Raw genomic sequence first — 24,503 nt, forward strand, 5'->3', positions numbered from 1 at the left:
TTAATAGACAGGATAAATAAGTATCAAAATTTTCACCTTATTATGCTGAATTTTTACATTTTCTTTTCTTAGTCGCATGAATCATAGTTTAACAAATAAAAAGACGGGTCGGGTTTGAATTAGCCCGTATCCGAAGTCCAAACTAGACCACTACGTTGCATCCTCACGTGCCAGCCTCACGTGCGTTCCTCATATTTCCCTTCGCTCCGCTAGACTCGCCCCTCTCTCCTTCCCCACTTCTTCGAACCTTCGAGTGTTCTCTGCGGAATTTTATCGAATGGCTTTCGCGGCGGCGGCGAGAAGCGCTCTCCTCAAGCACATCCGCATCCCGGTCGGATCTCCGGCGTCTGCGCCGGCTCTGTTCTCCGGCGGGAAGCTCCTCCTCTTCCAGCGGGGATTCTCGGAGGAGGTAAAGGGGACGTTCCTCGACAAGGACGAGGTCAGAGATCGCATCATCACCGTCGTGAAGAATTTCCACAAGGTCGAACCCGCCAAGGTATTATACAACAGATCGCTTCACTTACATCGGGATCTATTTTTTCCCTTAGTTTCTAATTCGTAATTTTCGTTTTTATCCCGTGCTGGTTGAATAATAGGTAGATTTCGGTTACTGGATCATTTCAGTTTTATGCATGTGAGATGTTTGATTCCATGAATGCCGTCTATGGAGGGATGCTTTTTAGTTAGTAGTTGTTTATACTATCTGTGGTCTCTTATTTGCGTTAAACCTCTCAAATTAGTACTTGCATATGTACCACACAATATTGGTACTTGCATATTGAGTATTTTAACTGTTGAAATTATAATGATTTAAGTTAATCTTTGCTCATTGCTGAACTTGTTTTGGGACTGTAATAGTAGAGGCGTTTGTTTGAAGGTAGGATAAGGATGGAGTGACCATTTTATAAGAGGTGATGCCAGATGTTAGGATTTATGATGATGGTGAATCCTTTCTATATATTCGGTTATAGACTCTTCAAAGTATGAAAAAGGACTGAAGCCCACTTAGTACCATAGATTTATTCTTCTTCTCTCCTTTGCGACCTTATTAGTCATTATCTCCTTCATTTGCTTGAATTTTCTGTGCACTTGGATCATTAAATTTTTTCAAGGACTATGAACTAGAAGGCTGTTTGTATATGTCAGTGAATGGTTACAAGACTTGATCAATGAATATACATGCTGTTATGTTCCTTTGTAAATTTGAATTCCTAAGCTGCATTTTAAATTTGAATATGATAAATGAAAGAAAGATGAGGAAATTTAAGACTGTTTTGCTCCATATTTTCTGTCAAGTGTAATAGAATTTCAATCATACGCATTGCATATGATTTTTATTGAGTTTCTTTAGTTTTAGGTAAATGTTTGAGGAATTCATTTTTCCCTGATTTGGCATGAAACTTTATCCCAGAGTTTAGAGGGATTTGTAGGAGGTGACCTATGATAAGATATACCTACATAAATACCACTCCATAATAACCAATTTACTTATTTAAGGCTGGCCTAATTCTTATTCAGACTTTGTGAATTTCATGTGCAGAAAAGGATTGCCTCATTACAGAGGCTCCAGCCATTTATGAGATCTTAATAGGGAAGATATATGTGGCATTGCCCTCATTAAGATTCTTGTATATGGCCTATGGACCCCAAATTTCTTGACAAATTTTGAGAAACTTCCATGAGATGACCTAATAGGAGGTAGATCAGAACTATCAATAATTCAATGCCCACCAATTTCTCCTATACGTAATCTGTTCGGACTTTTAAATTTTGGATATAGAAGGTTATAGGATCCTCTTTTTAAGCATGTCATATGCCGAAGCACCTTTTTCTGAATTAAAAGGAAACCCGTCTTTCTTCCCTCTGCTCATTCCTCTCCACCTTATCTAGTGTCCTCTCTCTCTCTCCACATTCTCTAGTGCAACAAGCCAAAGTAAGTTTGACACCTCTCCCCAAACTTTTAGCTTTATTATCTTTCTCAAGTTCCTATATCAGAATTCTTACCATGGGGTCCCAATTTGTCTCCTCCCTCTCTACCTTCTAGCTTTATTATATTGATATTTTGTAGTTAGTTTAACCTTTCCAATAGAAACACTTTGATTTTGATCTTCCTTCCCTTTCAAAGTGAAATGTGGGATGATATCATTAAATGAGAAAGGGAAATCAAAATTGGAAGAAAGCTTAACCAAGATCAAAGAAGAGCAGAGGGCAACAGGGTTGCCATGCGATTTATCCCTTTGATGGAAGGAAAAACCTTCCCTTCCAAGGGTATAGGGTTACTAAACTCCTCTACTGGTGCCTTAGTGACCTTTATTACAAGGGTAAAAGGGTAATTGGTCAAATTTCGTCAACAACGTCATAACAGCTGGGTTGTGTTTTGTAACACACACAAAGAAAAGTAGTAAGTGATACCGCTCTATAATTCATGGGGTGTTTTTATTATCAAGCCTCTTTTAAATTCAGCCTTCCACCTTCAATTTAAGGGGTTTGTGTTCTTAGGAAGTGATTACCAAGATCATAATGTGCTTGTCTTTTTCTCTTTTGGGAACAATATGTTCATGTCATGTCTTAATTTACCCCTACAAATTGATACACTTCTTGCATACCTTCTAAAATTACGTTGTTTTTTCTTTATTAGAATAGAATTTCCTTCAATTAACTATTAGAGATCATGATAGCGACATGCACAAAGAAGGATTAATGATCCAACACTTGATTATCTAGGGGCTAAGGAATCTTAATATATTAAAAAAAATGCAAGTGCAATAAGAAACTAGTGTTGGCATAAATCTAGCTTGTTTCAGACAAAATAAATTGATTGAGAACTTATTGTCCCTTCTTATATAGGCCTATCATGCCATTATTTTGAATTGTTTACTCTGTTGTTTATGCCAACTCATACATGAATATTTTAGATGTCACCTTGGTTTGGGACATTGAAGGCAAAGATTGTGATGTAGTCAAGCTAGTGGCATGTGCCATGCCGATACTCTATTGGCACAGCATGACATGACACATGTCGATCACTACAGGGCACCCCAATATGCGAGTGTGCCACTAATATACCTCTAATATATATTTTAGAATTTTATACATATTTTTGGTTTGAATATATGTATTAAAGTGTCAAGAGAATGAAATAAAATTTTACCTTTTGATATGTTTTGAAGAAGAATATTTTATATCCCTTATAGATCTCCTATATTTCTCATATCTTTTTCTTCTTCTCCAACTTTTACTTTTTATTGGGAAAGTATTGCTATTGCTGCCAAAGAGACCAATTTTACTTGCCTTAATAGATTTCAGGTTGCACTCATTGTGTGACACATGCTAGGTGCTGATCGGCATGACAAACCGTAATTGAAGGAATTACCACTAGTAGGATATTGTGAACCCTTGTTATTCTCTTTTTGACTCTTAATGTCCTTTATCTAGACAGTAGATAAAACAGATTCACTAGGAAATGGAAGACCTAAAAGCCTAATAGGTTAAATAATATCTTTTATGGATAATAGTATAATGCCATGTCAATTATTTTATGATGATTGATTTAAGTAAGCTTACATGGCTGTTCAGAAGTGAAAACTCTGTAAGACAGTGACATCTCTTGTGAGTGCATGCTTGAGCAGCATAAGATACCCGGTGATGTCATATAGACATGGCACTATACAAATAAGTTACCTTAGAGGCCTATCTTCCTACAAAAATGAACGATCAATTTGAAGTTCTTTTGGAATTTCTTGATAAGTAAGTTCTCTGAGTTGGTTTTAAATTCTAACTTAGATGTTGTTGGAGAATCACAGGAGATTCCATGTAATATGTGGTCATAACTATCTTGGAGGATTTACTTAAATACATGTAAAAAAACTCTATAGAGAGAGGTGGTCTAGTCAAGAATTGGGAGTGATGCTGGGTTGGTATTATAGTCTTTTTTTTTTTTAATTGAGTGAGGCCACATTTGGGTCAACTGGTTGTTCAGAGGTTACTTTTTCCCTTTTAAAAAGATAGCAGGCAACTTCTTAACTTCTTATAAGGATTCTAGCAAACAAATATTTTGGAGCTTCTACATTTTATATGCTGAATTTAAGACTCAAATTAGTTGAGAAAAGTCTTCCTGCATTCTTCTGGTGGTTGCATAGCAAGCAGATCTAGAGAACAGAAACTAAGTGGATTTTTCACCTATCGGGTCAGAGCAATTAGTCTCTTTCTTCATTGGCATTGTTTATCTTTCCTAGTTTTATGAGATTCTAGGAAATCATGTATTTTGGAATTTGTTGTGTAGTCATGCACATTGAGGTTTTTTTTTTTTTTTTTTTTTTTTTTTGCATACATACATATAACTTACATTAAAGGTTAATGTCTTATAACTCGAGAATGATACCCACCATAGCATGCAAAAGTGATACTTTTGCTTGATTACCTTTAGCAGTGTTATAAAAGTTGACTTTTTAATAGTCCTTAAATTTTTAAATATATGTAAAGCAAAGTTGGAAACCAAGAAATGAAAGATCTTGAATAGGAATGTGGAAGATAGGCTCTTTTCTCTATTCAAGGACACATTGCGTATCTGTAATAAACTAATAATAGGTATTATTAAAGAAGTTAAATAACAAAACTTTAGTTATTCATATTAGAGCCTAAGGTGGCTATCCCTAAGAGGGGAAGTATAAATTATAAGTATTATTGTATTAAAATTGCATAAGTAATTGCAGAGGCATTCACATTGTCTGCTTTTTAGAAGAGTGCTCCTCAGATAAGGGGTGTAACTAAGCATTCTGAAATGGTACTTCCTTTGCTATGGATTAATTTCTATGATTAAGTAGATTGACGCATTACATTGAGTATCCAAATCATGTTTTGGTGAATAGAGAAGCAAATCCTGTACTATGAGGCAGTTGCATTTGACCGCTTCTCAGAACAGTCATCATCAGATAAGAGATATCATTGACCTTTCTGAATGGTGCTTCTTGTGCTATGGATTAACTTATGAAATTCAGTAGGTTTGTACATGACGAGGAGTAACAGAATCATGTGTTAGTGAAGAGAAGTAAATCTTGTACAAAGATTGCTGGGAGCTAAAAGTTGAAATCATCTCACTGTTGACATTCTTTTGTCCTTTGGTGTGCTTTTCTTTCAGGTCTCTAAGGGCAAACTCCACAAATTCCATTTGGTACTCATTGTTACCTACATTGCTCCAAGTGTGCCATAATGATTTGTGAAAAAAATATATATCACTTTGTATTTTTCTCCAGAGTTTGGATTAACGATGACTTGTTCTTATTTACAGAGAACCTGGCACACATATATGAGGACTAATTTTAGTTTTGCCTGCTTGACTGTGTTAAGAGAAATATAAGTTATTTTTCTTAGTTTCCTCAAATGTTCCCAATTTGGCTTATGTTCCCCTGTTAGCAGCATATGCTAGTAGAGATACTAGCTATTTTCTGCAGCTTTGAGCCCTCTACATAGATACACTTGAATAATACACCACCTTACTTCATTGGTTATCTATAGAAAAGGTCATATACCTGTCCTCATCTCTCGTGCTCCTCAATCCATCAATTTTCAGTTGAAACCAAATGTTTGGTGTTCTTTGATCAATTAATATTCAATTTAAGCTGGCCAAGATATTCATATTGTAGTTCGAACTTATTAGTTTCATCCTATCCACTTGTTCCACAATATTATTAGAAATCTTCAGTTTGCTAATTTATGGGCCATATGTCTTTGCCAAGCAACTCATTTTCAGTACTTTGATCAGTGATATGTCATATCCAGCGGTTGTCGAAAAATAAAATTGTATCACAATCTAGGCTTGAAGACCAATCCTCAGATCAAGTCTCCAGTTGTTGCATCATTGCCTTTCTTTTCTCAGATTCTTGTCTATTGTCTTCCATTTATTCTAATAAGAAGCAATTCCTGCAAGCCTCTTGGCAAAATTAGTTCATCATCATTTGTAGAAATAGGCAAGGGCATCCTGATATACTGTAGGATGTAAGCAATTTACTATAGCCTACCGCATGCATCAATACCAACTGATTCTTAGGTCTCTAGACCCTACCATCATTCTCTATTAGATCTGTGTTTCACATTTAATTGCACAAACCTTTAGATTCCATGTAATTTTGCACCCAATGGTAATTTTTCTTTTCAACTTTAGTTGCACAAATGTGTAGGATTCATAAAATTCTTATATAAGTTAAATATTGGACATAATCATTTCTGAAAGTTGAAATTCCTGCCTTTCTGGTAGACTGTTGCATAATGTTGAGAAGTTGGTGGCAGATAAATTAATCTAAATGGCAATGTATGTCAGAACGCTGCTTGCTCAAATCTGATAGGAAGTGTCTTTTGGACTGGTCTTGTGCAGGTGACACCAGATTCTCATTTCCAGAAGGACCTTGGCCTTGACAGCTTGGACACTGTGGAGGTTCTTATGGCCCTGGAAGAGGAATTTGGGTTTGAGATACCTGACAACGAGGCTGACAAGATTGACACCATCAAGGTTGCTGTCGATTTCATTGCTTCACATCCACAAGCAAAATGAGAGAACGGACTTGTTCGTGAATTTGTTGCTTTCTCTCTTACTCTTTTGACCTTCTTTAGGCTGCTGTTATTTCCTAAAAGCTCAGTTAGAGCCCAAAAAGTATATTCCTAAGAAAAATTTGTTCATCTTTCAGATATATTTTTGTTTCTTTGGTTCTGGCGATGCTGTGGAAATAAATCTGAAATCATTTTGGTCTTCCCTTGTTCTCGTGTCATAAATATTGAACAGCTCTCTTCAGTAAGCTCTCCAGTTTGCTTTTGTTCTAGTTGCTGTGAGAGATCTGTATGAAGTTGGCCTTGTATGTACGATTTGTTGTATCAATATTCATGCAAGAAGGTCGTCCGCGATTGAAATTTGAGTCAACTATGATCATATCTTCATTCCCAAGTTTCGTGTTCCTGTGATACTATCAGGTTGATGCAGCACTGCAGAGACAGATGAATGGACCTCCAATGGTTGGCCACTACCTGGGCCTCTCTAACTGGTATATTAAGCCCCGACTCGAGACTAGGCTGGAATTTGCCTAAGCAGGCTCCACTTACGATTGATATAAACAGGATTTATGAGCAACATATATTAAGCTACCTGAATGAAAAGTGAAAATTCTAACTTTTTATTGGTTCAATGTTCCAGTGGATATGCACATAGCTTGCATATTTTTTTCTTAGACTTCACCTTTTATTTTATTCCTAAGTGCATATCGGTCCCATTTTCTTTCTCTTTTTTATTTTATTTTTTTGTTCTTTTTTTGGGTTTTTTGAGAAAAGTCACTAAGTTTATTTGTGCTGTTGAGATTCAAAATCAGAAATTCTCATACAATATGCGTTGTCTCAAAAATTAATGTAAACAAACATTCAGGAAAGTCAAAGAAAATCCACGAATTACCAAGAACGGTGGAGTAATCATCATCCCCAGTAGGAATCGATGGACCATACTTAACAACTCCAAGAGAAGAGTGCAGATATTTAAACATGTAGAATTGCCTAGCTGCGGCCTGCAACCGCCATACTAAGAGGTTATGAGCTTAAGGCCAAGGTTTAGCTGCACAATCTAAAAGGTCGAACGAAGTAGATCCAATAGGATCCCCCCTCCTCATTCAGTTTCATTAAAATAAAGAAGAGCTATATTCAACTTTCTACAGAAGATTAGAAAAATAATATGTTCAAATTCATGTGAATGTATTTTGAGAGCACAAATGTAAACTGCAGCTACAGAGATTATACACTCAACAATTTAACTATGCTGAAACATCACGAGGTGTGAAGATTTAAATTTTGCAAATCATGTCACTGAGTTGTACATAAATACATAGCTACCTGTTAATCTGGTATCAATTTCAACAAAGTAAAATTCCAAATCACCCTCTTTAGTGTGAAAGAGGGAGCAATCAAGTCCCTAATTCTACATGAATAAATAACTGGACACTGTGTGGTGTTGAACCAATTTTTGATCCACGGAAAAAGAATTCCACATCACCCTTCTTCTCACACCCAAACAAGGATACGTTTTTCTTTCCTTCACCTCTTCTGTAAATAGGGGGATACAGATAACATTTCAGTTTGGAGGATATAGATCATCTTACAACAAAAGAACATTTCTTCCAATGATGGCTGCAAATAAGAAAAAAAAGCAGGACGTTAATATGTCTCAGTAGTGGAAGAAAAAGGAAATGTTTGATTTGCATGTCAAATTGTTAATGAGTTCTTGAATCAAAACACTGACATATTCTACACTAATCATTTGCTTGCACATAAAGTTTCTGCTGATACTGTTGGTCAAAGAACAGACTACACTACACTACTCAGAAACAAATTTACGAGTTTTAACAATGCCCAACAAAGAGCTCATAGTACACTAGAGACTAGTATGGAGTAATTTCACTCTGAATAGGTGTTTGAGAGTACAGGAATGGAAAAAAAAATACCATAATAGGACCTGATTTTGTAGAGAATTTTGCACTAAAATAAATCTACAATCATAAACTAAAAGATTAAAAGCTCGGTGGTAGTAATAGGTTGCTGGGCCATTTGGTCATAGCATAATAGTTCGAGGTAGAAAACTGCTACATAATCACTTAAGACCATCTTAGAGAAATTAAGACCAACTATGAGATCAGTGATTATCTAAAGATAAAGGGTAGCTAAAAGATAGGTTCATAACAAAGATGAAGCTGCTAAGATGGACAACTAATGTCACTATAAACAACAAAAGGTTGAATCTAGAAAGTTAAGGTAGCAGGAAATGAATGAGCTAAAATCACTTGAGATGGTTTGGAAATGCCCCATGAATACTACTTATAACATGGGCATAAGCAGGAATTCTAATCAATAGCTGAAAGTGCAAAAGGCAAGAACAAGCACCAAAGACTAGTTGCATGCAGCATGCCATGGAAAAAAAAAATCTCTTGAATGTCGCATGCACAAGGACCTCACTGTGGAGCTAACTGATTGTGATGTAAGGATCTTCCTGAACTGCTATTGTTGTAGCTGTTGTTGTTACTTATATGATCTATCATTATAGAGCAAATGTATTTCCTAGTCATGCTTCAATTTTTGATGCTATAATAATACATACAGATCATTTTCTCATGCAAAAAGTTCTCATTAGCAAAGGTTGTCAAGAGAAACAACATAATGGTGCATGTGGAGCTCTCTCTGGCGCTGAATAACTGCCATGAAAAGCTTAACAGATAAAACAAAAGGCCAATGTCCATAATTTTTAAAGAAATAAATGACTTGCAGGAATAAAGAAAATGTAAAAACATAGGAAACATGGCATCTGTCAAAAGTTATTATTAAAAAAAACGGACCTTAATTTTGCAAGGCAGCTGTTAATCAGCACCAGTGCTAGAGATTAGTCTTTTCCACTTGATTACTTAATTAAGTAAAATTGCATCATCTCTTCTTCCACAGGATGAAGTTCTCCTACTATAATGAGGCAATGAAGAGGTGCACCAAAATCAACATCGAGCAATTTCTTCATTGAACCAGCAACAAGCATCTGATCTTGACTTCCAAGGCGAGCTATTCCTACACATAATGAATCTGCATTGTACACTGGTAGACAACCAAAAAGAAGAAACATAAGTATTCTACTATATTTTCTTTCATTTCTTGAACAAAACTTAGTAAGAACATAGTAATTGCTATAAAGTCTTCGATGAAGCAAGAGAAAACATTAAGTGCAACATCCAAATGGTCTTAGGTTGTGGTAAGCAGGCCAGCAGAATAATTTCTTTCATTACAAGCTATAGATTGAACAAAGTAAATTTTGAGAGAAGGGGGAAATCCCCAATTACAATTACCAATACCAGAAATTACCATGATGTACTACGTTGGACTTGCATTTATAGACATAAGCAACTTTCCTTGAGATATGTGTTGTAATTTTTTATTCACAACGATTAGACATCAGTGCATTATGGGACAACTACAATAATTCCTTCCCCTTCTATATGCAAGACTTGCAAGTTCTGGTGTCATAGATCAAGTTACATCTTCAAAGTCTCTAAACATAACTAATGAAACAGATGAGCATCTTTTTTCATACTTTGAGAAACTTCAAAATTAAAAAGAATTAATAATTTTAAATATGCTTTTGTCATCTTAACCTTGAAAATCAACCAATATTAGTCACTCATGACATAGATGCATGTATCATGAAGCTACATTACAAATCCTCTTGATTTTCATGGTACAAATCAAGTTTCTTGTTGCTTTATTAAGATAATTAATATCTGATCTATGCTCGCCTAATTGTCTTCAATATCCCAGAGCATTTCATTGGTTATAATGCCGTTTCTCATGGAAATACTCTAGATCTAAACTGTAAAAAGGGATCCATGTAACTCACATAATTAGCAAATGACACTTCATCTTTGCATGAACCCCATGCATTGCGACAGTATATTTTTACACTTTATCTTTGTTGTATCACATTGAAGGTTAATTCAAATGGTTAATTTGTTGTGCTATCAATTCAGTTGATGGAGCACAACTGAGCTGGCCCAGTACCTATTTTAAGTTTTTTCCCTAATTGTTTCAGATTCTTTTTCCAAACTGAAATTTTTCTCTACTTAAAGGTGCTGGTTTCTATCTTGGACAATGTTGTACATCCAACTTCCATGTGATACAATGTGTATATGTAAGCTAGCAACAGATGAAGCTACTCTTACCTATAAATATATACACTCGTGGAATCATGCTTTATTTCATGCTCTCAGATAATTTTGAAATTGAATGATCAGTTTTATTGTAACCATTTAAGAGATATGATAGTTGAAACAAAGATGAATTATTTCTATAATTTTGTGGGTTTAACTTAATACAAATACTGTGGACTCATGCTTTGAAGTATCAGTTGATACCGGATAATGTGATCTGAAACAATGGCCGAAACCAGAAAGGTTTCTATAGAAGCTGTGCTCCAAAGTAAATGCAATTTATGGTAATAAGCTCATAGGCTTTATATGGTTGAGTCAAGTAAAAAAAAGTACCTGATTCTCCATGCATTTCCTGCACTTCCAAGAGCTGGTTTATAGCAGTGTTTATTGTCATGAATTTTGGTGGTTCATAAACTTTCTTTCCTCTGTAAATACAAGAACCAAATTGGTATTGAGAGGACAGTTGTACTTCAACAACACAAACATATATCTAACTGCATAATGTTTCATGGACGGGCATGCACATGTAGTACTTTATGACACATTTAAAGATTAGAAGAAAACCTATTCCAAAAGTGTAGTTCCACACAGCCAAGGAAACTCTAAACTAAACCTTGAGGATTTGAGGGTTACCTGCACAACGATTCAAATGACGGTTCCTTTACCCGTATATCTGCAATTTAAAAAAGAATAAGACATAAGATCATCATGTAAAATCTTGATGTGTGTAACTTCAGCACAAGCAGACCTCGACATGACAAGATAAGCATCGTGAGAATTTGAACCCATTTCTGACATTCAGCACTGCTCAGATCTTACAGCTAGGTTTAAAAAAGGAAAAAGTTGATGGCTAGTTTTTCACATAGATGTGCACCATTTCTTGAGTACATAAACATTTTAGTTTCTGTTTTAGATAATTGATAAGCGCATCCTAGTTCATGAGGCTCCTATCAAAGCAAAGTCTTGGAAAGGAAAATGATATCAGTCTTACCCCTGTTAGGCAAGAGGTTGGTTCCTTGATCCAGACACCAACAAACCCTAACCATCAAACTGAGTGATTTACTTGATGAACCAATGTTCATAAATTTAATTTAATAAGAGAATAAAGAACTTTAGCATCTCCATTAATCATCAAATATAGCTGAAGTGAGCAACTCAAAGAAAATTCTAGAGAAATATCTTTTGAAGGCTAAAAATATATTGACAAAGTTCTTTTCCACAAAGAATGATGAAATTTCAAGTGTGCTTTTTCTATATTCTACTGCTTTCTCATAAATTACGTATCAGATTAATATTTACATCAGCGGTAAATCAGAGTTCTCTTCTTTGCAGCTTCTACTCCTATCTTGCATAACAAGTTGATGGATCAGTCCTCAACCTTAGCTCGGGTTACATTGACAGTATATAAAGCATAGAAGTTCCTTGACCAAGTTAAGTACTTTCCAGAGTTCTGTTCATCAACAACTCATACTAGAACCAAAATCAACATGCAATATCACATTCAAAGAAACCAAGCCACTACATGACTAATTGTGCTCATTTTCTCAAATTACTATGACTTCATGCTTCACATATTAAAGGCTTCTGAGTATAATTTAAAAATAAGGAAAGCTTTACACACCTAGTAAGCAAAGAGTGTGCAGACCAAGTTGTCGATTATTTTGAATCTTCTCATAAAAACTGTCTGGTCTCCAAGTCTCGGTAAAGAAAGGTATAGAAACTGTCTCACCATAACGGTAGAGTTGCAATCCACAAACTCCAATTGCATTCATAACTGATGCATTGTGTATCACCTTGACTTCCAGCCCCAATTTCTTTGCACGGACAACCAAATCGGTATGTGTTGTTGCACTGCATCAAATGTTAGGCAGTCAATTAAAAACACCAAAAAGATGATGAAATCATGGATAGTAAGATGATGAAACAAACACTACCTTATACTAGGCAAGATAATAATTTCTCTGGCTAGCTAAGAAGGTCAGATTGGGTCTCAAAATAGGCAGGCAAAGATGATGTAGAAAAGAAAATGCCTTTTCCCCAATTGACTATTTAATTTAGATTGAATTACCAAAAAGGCAAAATCAAAACAATATCATCAAGAAAAATTTGCTATACTTTGCATCTATAATTCATATTACCACATAAAAGAAGCATCCATACCCAAAAGGATCCCCAACAACCAGGAAAGCCACATCAGATTCGAGAGCTTCTTGCAACATGACATCAGCTCGCTCCTCCACCATTTCTCGATCTGCCACCTCAATCTCTTTCCCGTAAAGCTTCTCCTGGTTCAATTAATCGGTATCCATCCCCATGTAAGCATTTCGACGAACATCTAATGGGGAAAAGCGAGAAAGAAGAGAAACCCATTGAAGTTGTACGTACCAACTTGGAGAGGCCATCGGAGGCAAGGCCAAAGGAGAGGAGAGAAGTGTAAGCCTCGACATACACTTTGTGGCAGCTTCGAACGGCATCAAGCCCTCGGAGAGTGATGTCTCTCTCATCTCCTAGGCCTAAACCAACGATGTAGAGCATTGTAGGTGAAGTGTTTGGAGTTGGCCTGACAGGGACAAAGTGGACGAGTAGCTTGAATCCCTACATTATATGGTTATCTGATTTGAAAACCAAGAACGCATAGTAACCAGGAAAGAAAAAAAACAGAATAGAACAAGTAATTCGTCATTGCACCCGCACCAATTACCAAACTTTGAGCTTGCTTATTAAGAAATAATAAAGAACTGAGCTTTCTAATCACATTTACTACAAGTTAAATGTAGTTCTCGCAAATTAACCACCAAACCGAAAGACCCAACTAAGGTATTAGCAAACCAAGGTGCAGAAAAATCTCACCTTTCTTCGGAAATCGACGGAGTGAATCTCCTTGAAGTAGGTATGAGCGAGAGGGAGGCGGCGACGGGCAACGGAGGCAGCGTGCGATGGAGGTGGGGAAATGAGAGTCGGATGGAGGGGTGGTTGGTTATATATGAGTTAGGGTTAAATTGGGCTAGTGGGTCGGGTCGGGTAGGATAGGATAGGGTTGGCTAATTAGAATTAGTTGTATTTGCGGGTAAATAGATATCAGATAATCTGAATCCAGATCCGACCGATTTATATTTAACGGTACCCAAATCCAAATCCGAATCTGGAAAATTTCTCAAAATGTTTGTCCCCGGCTCTGAATTCGGATTTCGGACAGATCTAGACGTAGAATCGAGTTGGGTCGGAGAAAGCCTACAGGGTTGGGTTGTCCGTTGACCAGTTGTCGAAAGATTTATAGGATTGTCAGGAGTATTGGGCTTCAATTTGGATCTGAATCCGTACTCGATATTTGAGTATTTGACCAAACTACATTAAAATTTTATATTAAATTTTAATGTGTTTACTATCCCACAGTAACATAAGGATTTTAACTAAGCCACTATTATTAATAAATCGCTAATAACCACTGAGCGATAGAAGGATGAGGAGAGGCAATTGCTGACTCTAATTGAGTAATAATCTAACATCGAACTATTAATAATCCAGCACTAGACTTCATGTTCACTTCTAAAGAGGAAGTAACTGTTGATACATGAGTCAAACTATGGCTTTTGATGAGGTTGATTCAATTTCCCTGCTCACAATAATATCTGCCAAAAATGAATAAGAATGCAAATTATAAATGAACCTTGGAGATGATCAGTATAATTTAGATACAAATGTTACATCCCAAATGATGGATTTACAAAGAATTTTACGGCATTAAATTTTTTACAGAGAGGATGATGACCTTGCTATGGACAAGATTAAGATCATGGAATATTTTTAGTACTCTTCCTGATAAGCTGCGCATTGCCCAACTAATTTGTTTGAGCAGCTTGGAAAAGTTCCCTCCATTTCTCAGGGTCACTTCCAGGTCCTTCTCCCTGCAGTAGTCCATTTCAGTTGTCTCAGTTATACAGAGAGGTCAAACTGTTCAAGTTATTTCATCTACAGTGGGTATCAAAATGTTAATCTTAACTAACCATCACAGTCAAAAAAAATATGAATGCATTCAGTTACTAGAAATATTAGCCGTTGCTTGCTTTAAGTTCGGAGGGTAACTTCTAGCTAAGTTCAGTAATTAAATATATTTTTATTTATTTTTAACCAAGTTCACTCCTATTAAATACAATAAAATTTTTAGTATAAATTCGAATTGATTTCAATTTTATTCTTGACATAATTTAAATCCATCACTTTTATCATTAAAGTCAAAGGATATTTTGGTCCATTAATTTTATACATTATTTATTTTCCTCCTTTTTCACTTTTTTTTTACAATCATATCATGAGTAATAATTATGTTTTAACGTAGTTCATAACCAAACACTATATTTTCTTAGTCTCGTTTAAAATATCTAAATTAAGACTAAGAAATAGGGTCGATCAGCTAATTAAGTTCGAAGCTTTGCCTCGAACCAAACACAGTATATTTTAGCAGTGTAGGTTTTGAGTTTAACTATTTTTTGCAAAATACATTTTCATCCTTCCTCATGGAGCCACTCACCTTGGGTAACAGGAACATTCATGAACATTACATAAATTTCTAAATTTAAATTCACCATAACTAATTCTGAAGCCCTGATAAGGAGAATATTTTAGGGAATTACAATATTCCACTTTGAATCTCAAGGCATATTTCTCTATTTGATTCCACTAAATTAACCCAGGGTGTTTTTGGGTGAATAAAAAGGAAAAAAATTAGGGAACAAAGCAGGTAGCCTGAATATGTGGTTCTAAATATAATTTTCCCTTTTGATTATCATGCACTTTGAATTATTTGCTTTCTTCTGAGGGTCAAAAGAGAATGCCCATATTTTTTAACTTGAAAGAAAAAAGCTTCATAAAGCTTCATAAAGACATTAATCAAGTGTAAGAAAACTACCTTAACAGAATTGATTTCATATATTTGTCCTTGAGTCTCTTCTATATCCAGAGCTTGTATGCAGGCTTCTGCCACCACTAGTCTGCTTACCTCTCCCATAAGTTTGTCTCCTAATAGGACAAGAAAGTGTAACTATTAGAACAAATATATATATATATATATATATAAATTAAATAGAAGCAAAATTAGCATAATAGCATCCAGCCATGATAATTATCACATGAAAACTTTACAAGTGTGTCGTGGAAATGATAGAAAAACAGACCTGGTTTGTCTAAGAATATGAATATATAGGTATCTACCTCTTTATTTACTTAGTTTTGGATAAGAAGTAGACATTACTACTGACTACAAGTTAGAACTGCAGGATACCATAAATGAACATTGATTCCATTAAAAGCATGCCAATTTTGGAAAGTACTTGAGCGGTAATGTTGCATCATGCTAGGATTTAGTCTGTAGGATCACTATACTAGACTGTTTTGCTAGTTCTCATACATCACTGTTAGCATAACAGGGAAATCGCCATATTTTGTAAGAAGCAAACTCACACTAGGTGCAACTGAGCGTAGATGAGAAAAACTATTGCTGCGGAGTATACAATTGGTGTCTGAACCAGAATAATAATAAATAAATAAATAAAAATATGGGGGTTGAGAGAGGAGGGTGCCCCTCCCCTCTCCCTCTCCAGCACGCGTCAAGGCTGATAAGGGGGGATTTCATCTAATCCAAATCGGATTAGATTTAATCCTCTTCTAATCTATAAATTAGCCCTCTTCTCTTTCCTTCCTCCCTTCTTTCGCTTCTTCCTCACCGTCGGAGTCGTCGCCGTGGAATCGGCCAGCCGGAGCGTCGCCGGAGGAAATTGGAACCACCACACTCATTCCCGGTGGTGAAATTCTAGTACGTGAGCTAGAGATTTGAGGTTTCGGTTGTCTTGCCTAGACTCAGGTGAGTGGGTTCACTCACGTGTTTATTTTATTGTATTTCGTATTTTTATCAGACCATATAAATTTTCTGTGTGAAAATTATTTATTTCACCCTCATGTGTAAAAATTAAATTGTTGCAATTTCTGTGTGCAAGTCTATTTATTTCATCCGTACGTGCGAAAATTTAATTGTTTTATTTTCTATGTGCATTTAATTATTATATTCAGTGCATCACCATACTTTGTGCTAATATTGAAATTTGTGAAAAGAAAAATGAGACTAGTATTGATATGACTTAGAGAACAGTCCCGGTATAAATCGTTTACGATTTTCCGTGGTGACTCAAGTCTATCTGGAAGTCCAGGAGAAAGTCCTAAACTAGATCACTGCGGTGACTTTCTTAAGTGATTCTGACGGGGTTAGGGAACAGTCCCTAGGAAAAATGAGAAAATTTCCTAAGTGACTCTAACTTCTCTCAACGGTTAGAGGAAAAGACAGAGTGTGTTGATCACAGGGTGATACCCTCTGATGACCCTAACCGGATCAGCTATAAAGAAAAGTCCCGAGCGTCATCTCGAAGTGACTTCTAATTGATGTGGATCCACAGGGTTTAGACCCATTGAGACATATGACAGTATAAATATCAAAAAGATGTTAATGTGTTGAAAACATGCAAGGTACAAGATGTGACATCTCTCTATTGTTATCATTGTTATTATTTAGAGAGCATGCCTATTGCATATTGTGATGGATATTGTTGCTTTTAGTTTAATTTATTCAGCTTTAATATGAATTAAAATTTATTTAGTTTTCGAGTGGATTCCACTCACTGAGCTATAGTTGTTGGCTTATGGGTTCTATTGTTTTTGTATTTGTTTATTTATTTCAGGTAATAGTCAGCGGGGAGACTGAGCGAGATGTACCCGGACTCCACCTCCACTTAGGATTCACCTATTTACCTTTCCGCTCCTTTGATTTTATGCTTTAGATTAGATGTTTTATTTATTTAGTTTAGAGACTCAAAAACATTAACATTGTGTTTTATTTAATTTTATTTTTATTACAATTATTTATAAAATTTAATAAAGCATGTTCTCATTTTATTTATATATTAGAGAGTATTAATAAGGCTTCGTGCATCTCAAGCATATTGAGATGCATGGCCGGTCATGATTCCTATTTTGGGTCGTGACAATAGGCAACCAAAAACAACTGGATCAACTTCAAAATCTGTCTTAGAACTTGGCAAAAGCAATATCTTATATTTAGCAGTTCAAAACAGTTCATGCTATACTCATTTATAGCAAGAACCCACAGATGCCTTCCATATCAGAAGCAAAGCTCGAAGGAGCCCTTTTTATGCGGACCGAACCAAAAGCATTCAACGAAGTACTTCACTCATCCATGTTCTCAATAGTCTATGTTGTGCTTAATATAAGATCATATCCTTCTTCGAATAACATTACTGCGTATCTATTTATCATAAGAACCATTTTCTCGATTTCAATGGCCTTCGATGCCAAGTAATATAGAAAAGTTTGAGTTTATAAAAGGTTTGTCTCATATAAACCTGATGCTTTTGTAATTTGTTCTGTTTAAATTAGCATCTATGTCTTTGCTTCTATGGACATGTCAGCAGTGATCAATGTAGACTTAACCTATCTCTAATATCATGTCAATCTTTTTTTATTTCTTATTTTCCCTTTCCTAGTATTGATGAAATATTCTTCATTACAGGGAAAGAGGGACAGGTCAGATGGATAAGCTGTAGGATCTTTTAGCACGCATGCACAGGAAGATCCAAAATGCGTTAAGTGGGAATTATCCTCCTAAAGGATCTACCACATAACATCCATCTCGACCACAGTTAGCGTTTTCATATAGATGGTGAAAATTTAAAATTTAAGAAGTCACATAAAAATGGCGATTACCAACATTGATCCTATGTATGTCAAAGCTACAATATGTTCAAAAAGTTTTATAGTGCTTTCTCACCATGAAAATTTCTGGAAGATGTGAATAAAATTCTAGATGAATGAAGGATGGTAAGAGTTTTTCATGTAGCACAAGTTTACAAGATATTCATATGACAGACAAATAACAGAACATGCAGAAAACTGGATGAATTTGTACATACTTGTAATTAAAAGAAACAAAATTCTTAATATGTTTGAGATCTCCATCTGGGAAGAACAATCAAAACAATACCTTGACTTATGACAACTGCTCTTCGTTCTCCAGCAGTTGCTTTAAGTAGTGTATTGAGATCATATGAAGTGTAGGGTCCATCAGTCAATCTTCCCGGCCTGACAAACAGAGATAACCATCTTAACTAAGAAAGACAAATTTGAGGGTAGTTTGGCACTGTCAATTAGAAACACCTATTTTGAGTAGATACGGAAGCAAGATTTATGTTGAGATAAAGTATAGTGCACCTTATAATGGTGAAGGGAGTGCCTGAGTTGCGAACAAAATCCTCCCCCATCTTCTTAAATTTAAGAACACCAAAGAGGTTCATAACGCTACAAATGATAAGCCAAAGTCAAAAGCTCTTAGGAAGACTTCATCTATAAATAAAAAAGCAAACAAGCATATTAGAGAGGATGGGCATATGATACACTTGATGCTTTTGCACATATAGTAGGACAAAGGTGATGCATACCTTTACAGAATTACATAATCTATACATAATATCCTCCAAAAAAGGACATTAAGTACCAGTTTAGTAAATTAAAATCATTACATTGATGACATGTATTAATGATAGGTTACTTAGTATGCCAAGATGAAAGTTTCGTACATAAAAGCTACAATTCCTTATGTTAATTTACTAACTATTCTAAAAGCTTAATTTACTTCTAACATGGGACTCAACTTAATTGGGTAGAGATTTTTTATATTTAATTGATAAGGCAAGCCTAGTAGGATTTGAACTCAGAAGGTGATACCACATTTTTGCTCACTAAATACTCTAAAAGCATAAGCATCAAGAGAACAGTGTTTTTTTTTATCTTTTAGATTCTAACACCTTATAATAGTATATATTTACTTGGTAGTTCTAGAAGTCCTAAAAACTACAACATATTATTATTTCTCAAAGGTACAACATACTAGTAATCTAGAAAAATCAGCAATTCTTTACTAATAAGAAATCATCTCATGCCCAATTGCTTAGAAAGAATCCATTAAAAATTTTTTTCAACGCTTCTATTTTGATTAGAAAGACATATATTTATCTTTTTGATGCCATCACTTCATATGGTAGTTTAGGCATACTTAATGTGTCCCGAGCGGTGGGGGAGTTCAAGTTCTGCACATAGTCGCTCTAGTTATGGAAGTGGGGCTGAATAATCTTGCACCTCCCCAAAACATGCATTGTGGGAACCTCATGCTCGGACGCTCCTTTTCTGGTATCAAAGATTGAAGTCTAGGAAAACCATGGTTCAAATTTATGGTTTCGGTCTCTTGAGAAAAAAAAAAAAGAAACTTTTCGAGTTCCCATAGGTTTTGTCTGCATTTCTCTAGTATTGATGGGGTTTTGGTCTTATTAAATATATTAAAAAAACAAAATATTTGTATACAACACAACATATGTACTAATATAGATAAACTAGCACAAAAAAAGAAAAAGAAAAGAAAAGAAAGACTCATATGACATGATGAAAATGGTCACTGTCACTTGCAGAGATAAGAAGAGCAGATTTGAGCGTAAGACATAGATATAAACAGATGCTTTGCATTATTGAATAATTTTGCCTTGACTACTACAGTGCCATAGTAAATCATACTCTAGCCTCAAAGGGAAATTTGCCCAAAGGGACGGAAAGGAGCAAAGTGAAAGATATCATATTCAAGCCAAATCCCACGAAAACCTGTGTGCATTTATTCTCTCTTAGATTTCCAATGCATTACATTAGGCTTAATAGCTTGTCAGAAGAAGTTCTATTGGGTTGGTACAGTTGGATTAGGGCAAAATCTAGTCACCAATATGAACTGTACTTAAAAGAGTTGTCATTGAGACCATTTTGGACAAAACTCAGCTCTAGCTCATTGTTTACCCCTGAAACCAATCTTGCTAGTTTTGAGAGTGATTTCCACTAAGATGCAACCGAAACCAATATCTTCTGAGCTAAACATATTGCTTTCAGTAGAAACAACAAACATATTTTATGAGGAAAAACTGATTAGCATGAACTATTTAAACATTCTCAATACTCCACTATAAAGTCATTGATAAAAAGCTGCTTTGACTGCAAATAATTATTCATAAAGAATTCAAATTTAGAATCTTAAATATCATAACTTCTTCAATACTCTGAATTCTGAAAAAATAGGAAACAAACCTCCATGGTAATTCATTATATTTTGTGACACCAACAGATGAGACAAGAATAAATCTGCTCAATGTCGAAGGAATTGCTGCTACAAGATTCCGGATGCCCTCCCAATCTTCAAAAAAAGAATCATCCTTTAAGGTTAAACAAAGTTGTTTAAACAACTCTTAAGTAAAAATATAATATTAATAATTGAAATATTCTGCAATTAATCTTGGAGCAAATTTCTTTGAAAGATAATCAACTGGCTACATAAAAAGTCAAGAAAGGTTTGCAGTTATTTCTGACATTTATGGAAAAGGAGAAGAATTTCATTAGCATTTACAAGGAGTATACCATAATATAGCTCGCTAACAAAATTGCCAGAAATTAAGCATAGGAACTGTATTTCCAAATTTCCAATAATTAAGCCTAAGAAACTGAAAAACATTTTCTAGGCACAGTATTCTCTCCCCCCTCCTTTTCTTTTCTTGTAAGTGTATTCTCGAATGCCACATAAACGAAATAATAGTAAAATACACCGAGAAACAAAAAATTAACCAGAAAAGAAAAATGATGTCCTAGGGCAAGAGCACTAGTCCTACCTACTCGTTCAGGGGTATTGTCTCCATCCCAGCGCTTTGAAGGAAATGCTGTAGTTCCAGTGCAGCAAATCACATGTGTGACTCCCTATGAAACAAGAGCCCTATAATCTGATTTAATACTCAATCATGTACAAAATTCTTATGTATTTAGGTTGGAAACTATTATAGGAATCAAGAAGAAAAACCTCAAAGAAAGCTGGATCCAAATCATTAGGATTCCTTGTATCTCCTTCACATATCTATCACAAACCAATGCACCAGGAAGAAAAAAATTAAAAAGGAAAAGGTACAACTGGATAACTACAGAGACGTAATTTGGTTGATATGTGCATACCTCTAGAATGCTGTCATCTTGTTCACCAAACAGGTAAGATGCTTTTAAGGGATCTCTCAGCAGCAAGCGTGATTTAATGTTTCTGCTTAGCAATGATGCAACTACCAACTGCCCTGGAAAGAAGCGTTTCCACTTTTCATTACAATATGAATTCATTAGGCATGCTGAAAGTTCATCTGGTGAATGCAGCATATAACTTGACAAAAAGCAAATAACGCTCTATAGATGTTTAGGAGAGAAAAAACTTATTTTATCCCATTGATGGCATGTGTTAAGTCAGTTCAACATCAATTAGGAGGAAGGGAACTACAACAATTATTTCCATCACAGAACCTGATGAAGTGAATATGGAACAACAAAATGAAGGGAAAAAATAAAATAAACTGATACCTTTATCTGTAGTTGGTAAATATATTAAGTGCTGTCATTGACTTTTGGATTTCTAAGGTGTGGATTTTGCCACTCTCTGTCATTAACTATCACTGTTATCTCCTTATCGGTCTTCTTGCCCTTCTGTTTTAAGTTTACTACTGGTGAAATGAAATGGTGGATCCACCACCCTTTACCTCACAAGAAGAAAGCACAACCTAAGCTGCAAACATATCTAAAATCCATAAACATAAATAGTCATGCTGTATAGCTCATCCATATTCCCTGTTTCAATTATTAGGTATCAGCAACAACAAGGGAAGCGAAACCCAAACACTTAGGATGTAGGAGTCACCACAATCCTAACCTAACTAGGATTAGATACTTGTACACATAATGGAATCTATCCACCCAAAAGCTTAAACCTATAAATTGTGAACCCATTTTTTAGCATCTAACCTTTATGTAGGGCTAAATATCACGGCTATTTCACTTATTTTTTGACTCATTGACAGATAACTGGCAGGAAAGACTTCCCTGTCAATGGAAGCAACAGTTTGAGCGACCGAATCCAACAACAAGAAAAGTGACTCCTATCAAATTGTCAATCCAATCCTGATTACTTACTTAAATCATCACTAGAACCAAAGTCCTATACCAAATGTTAATAAAGATATACTCGTGCGAGGATGAATAACATTTCATCAGTAATTGGTTTAAAAAATCAACTATTATAATACATCAAAATTCAAATTAATCGTCAAGAGCATATTGAATTAAAGCAGAACAGTTCATATTCAACAATTGCTAGTTCTACTTCTACATGATAAGAACATCTGTAGGATAATATGATCAACGAGACAAGGAAAACAGAAGGAGATTAAATTTCGCACCAACGCCGCCGGTTCCTCCGACGACAAGAACCAGCTTGGAGGAGGATTCAGGAGATTTGGGCTTTTGGGTCTCGTCCAATTTCGCAGACTGGGACTGCTCCTCCTGCACTGCATGAGTAACAAGTCTTCCATGGCTGTCATAGCTCCGAAATGAGGCAGTTTTGGGGAGCAGAGAGCTCGAAAGGGGCTTGCGGTTGGATGGTCGAATTGAAAAGCCCTTCTGGGTTTTGTCAAGGGGGAGAGGGAGGTGATGAAGCGAGCGAGAGAAGAGATTGAGAGCCATGGCAATGCGGAGAGAGAAGAAAGGGAACGAGGAGATAACTAATCAGGATAAAAGAGAGAAGACGGAATTGGTGGTTGGTAGTTCCAATGCACTATACATTCCACACTTTGTTTGCTTTCTTTTTTATAAAATTTTGAGGTGTACGGTGTACCACACTTTTTTTTTTTTTAAAGAAATTGAGCTGTATTAAGCTAAAATATCACCACACTCCGTTAAATGGGTGTGGTGTTAAGGTATAAGAGGGTACAGACACAGGTGATTATTGGATTGGTTAGGCCGAGCCAACCGGGCTAGACACTGTATTTGCTAGCTTGCTCGCTAGTGTATCGGGCCAAGTTGGGTTTGAGCCGGGCTAGAATAATTTAGCCCGTTACCACCCATCGGCTCGTGAGAGAGTGTGTTGGCTGAGCTGGGCTAGGCTAAGCTTAATCAATAGGTCTGGGTTTAAGATTGGAGGTCAGATTGGGTATGGTATGGCTGAGCAGTGGAGGTGGTATGGCCGATGCCGAACCTCACAATGGATATTATGGCAGTATCCTTTCAGCCAAGATGACTGCCCTTTCAAAGTAAGAATAGATTGAACTCTTGATGTTTGCATCTTATTTTTAATTTTTAGAATCACTCGTCATATCCCTCCAGTTTTAAAAGTTTAGAATTACTCACTCGTATTTTTTAGAGAGATTTCTTTCTCTACAAAAATTACTAGAGTTGAAAGCAGATCACATATATCAGATAGTTTACGTTTCGTTTTCGAATACGACATGAATCCTTAACTGATAGTAAAGTTGGCCACCATGTTCACCTAATTCGGATGCACATATAGATTAGATGTTGAATGTGATATTAATCAAACTGTTACGCAATTAGCAGATTTATAAGAGAAACAAGTTAAGGATTAACATAGGATTACAAATACAACATCTATTTTTATTCTTATTTCTTATATATGTCTATATATGAGTTGGATAAGTGCGTGTTAGCCTCGGGCCTTGGATAAGTGTTGATCTATTGGGAATGTTGAATAGCATGGACTATACTGTTTGAATGTTTGTCTTCTTATTCTGCAGCATAGGATCTTCTGTTCATTTCTTCATATGCTGATAATAGATTAAAGGATAGTGCAATCTTTGAGCACATATAGCTTATTAAGCTCCATGCCCA

The 24,503-nt window shown here is 35.7% G+C and overlaps 3 protein-coding genes across 7 annotated transcripts; 1 reads left to right on the forward strand and 2 right to left on the reverse strand.

The window, feature by feature from the left end:
- The first annotated feature begins 214 nt into the window (after positions 1–214).
- On the forward strand, positions 215–6,913 carry LOC140776803 (acyl carrier protein 2, mitochondrial-like). Its single transcript, XM_073120661.1, has 2 exons — positions 215–496; positions 6,371–6,913. The coding sequence occupies exons 1-2, from the start codon at positions 278–280 to the stop codon at positions 6,545–6,547; spliced, it is 396 nt and encodes a 131-aa protein (XP_072976762.1). The 5' UTR covers positions 215–277; the 3' UTR covers positions 6,548–6,913.
- An 874-nt stretch (positions 6,914–7,787) lies between these two features.
- LOC140775321 (probable diphthine methyl ester synthase) lies at positions 7,788–13,706 on the reverse strand. 4 transcript variants are annotated; one of them, XM_073118543.1, is made up of 8 exons: positions 13,560–13,706; positions 13,095–13,304; positions 12,870–12,994; positions 12,331–12,560; positions 11,343–11,382; positions 11,043–11,134; positions 9,357–9,603; positions 7,788–8,073 (listed from the first exon to the last, which is right to left on the reverse strand). In XM_073118543.1, exons 2-7 carry the CDS (start codon positions 13,242–13,244, stop codon positions 9,419–9,421), a joined length of 822 nt encoding a protein of 273 aa, XP_072974644.1. In that variant the 5' UTR covers positions 13,245–13,304; positions 13,560–13,706; the 3' UTR covers positions 7,788–8,073; positions 9,357–9,418. The 4 variants fall into 4 exon arrangements, with proteins under 4 accessions (XP_072974644.1, XP_072974641.1, XP_072974642.1 ...); XM_073118540.1 differs by having other exon boundaries at positions 7,788–8,157; XM_073118541.1 differs by having other exon boundaries at positions 7,788–8,157; positions 13,095–13,321; positions 13,560–13,679.
- Positions 13,707–14,348: 642 nt separating this feature from the next.
- On the reverse strand, positions 14,349–23,422 carry LOC140776766 (uncharacterized protein At5g02240). Of its 2 annotated transcripts, none has more exons than XM_073120615.1 (9): positions 23,060–23,422; positions 21,798–21,910; positions 21,649–21,702; positions 21,464–21,548; positions 20,889–20,994; positions 18,981–19,067; positions 18,754–18,851; positions 15,616–15,725; positions 14,349–14,614 (listed from the first exon to the last, which is right to left on the reverse strand). In XM_073120615.1, the coding sequence occupies exons 1-9, from the start codon at positions 23,340–23,342 to the stop codon at positions 14,549–14,551; spliced, it is 1,002 nt and encodes a 333-aa protein (XP_072976716.1). In that variant the 5' UTR covers positions 23,343–23,422; the 3' UTR covers positions 14,349–14,548. The 2 variants fall into 2 exon arrangements, with proteins under 2 accessions (XP_072976716.1, XP_072976717.1); XM_073120616.1 differs by having other exon boundaries at positions 21,798–21,905; positions 23,060–23,340.
- Between the last annotated feature and the right edge of the window lie 1,081 nt (positions 23,423–24,503).

This window comes from Typha angustifolia, chromosome 14 (genome assembly GCF_048772165.1).
Source record: "Typha angustifolia cultivar Huaian chromosome 14, ASM4877216v1, whole genome shotgun sequence".
Lineage (NCBI taxonomy): Eukaryota > Viridiplantae > Streptophyta > Magnoliopsida > Poales > Typhaceae > Typha > Typha angustifolia.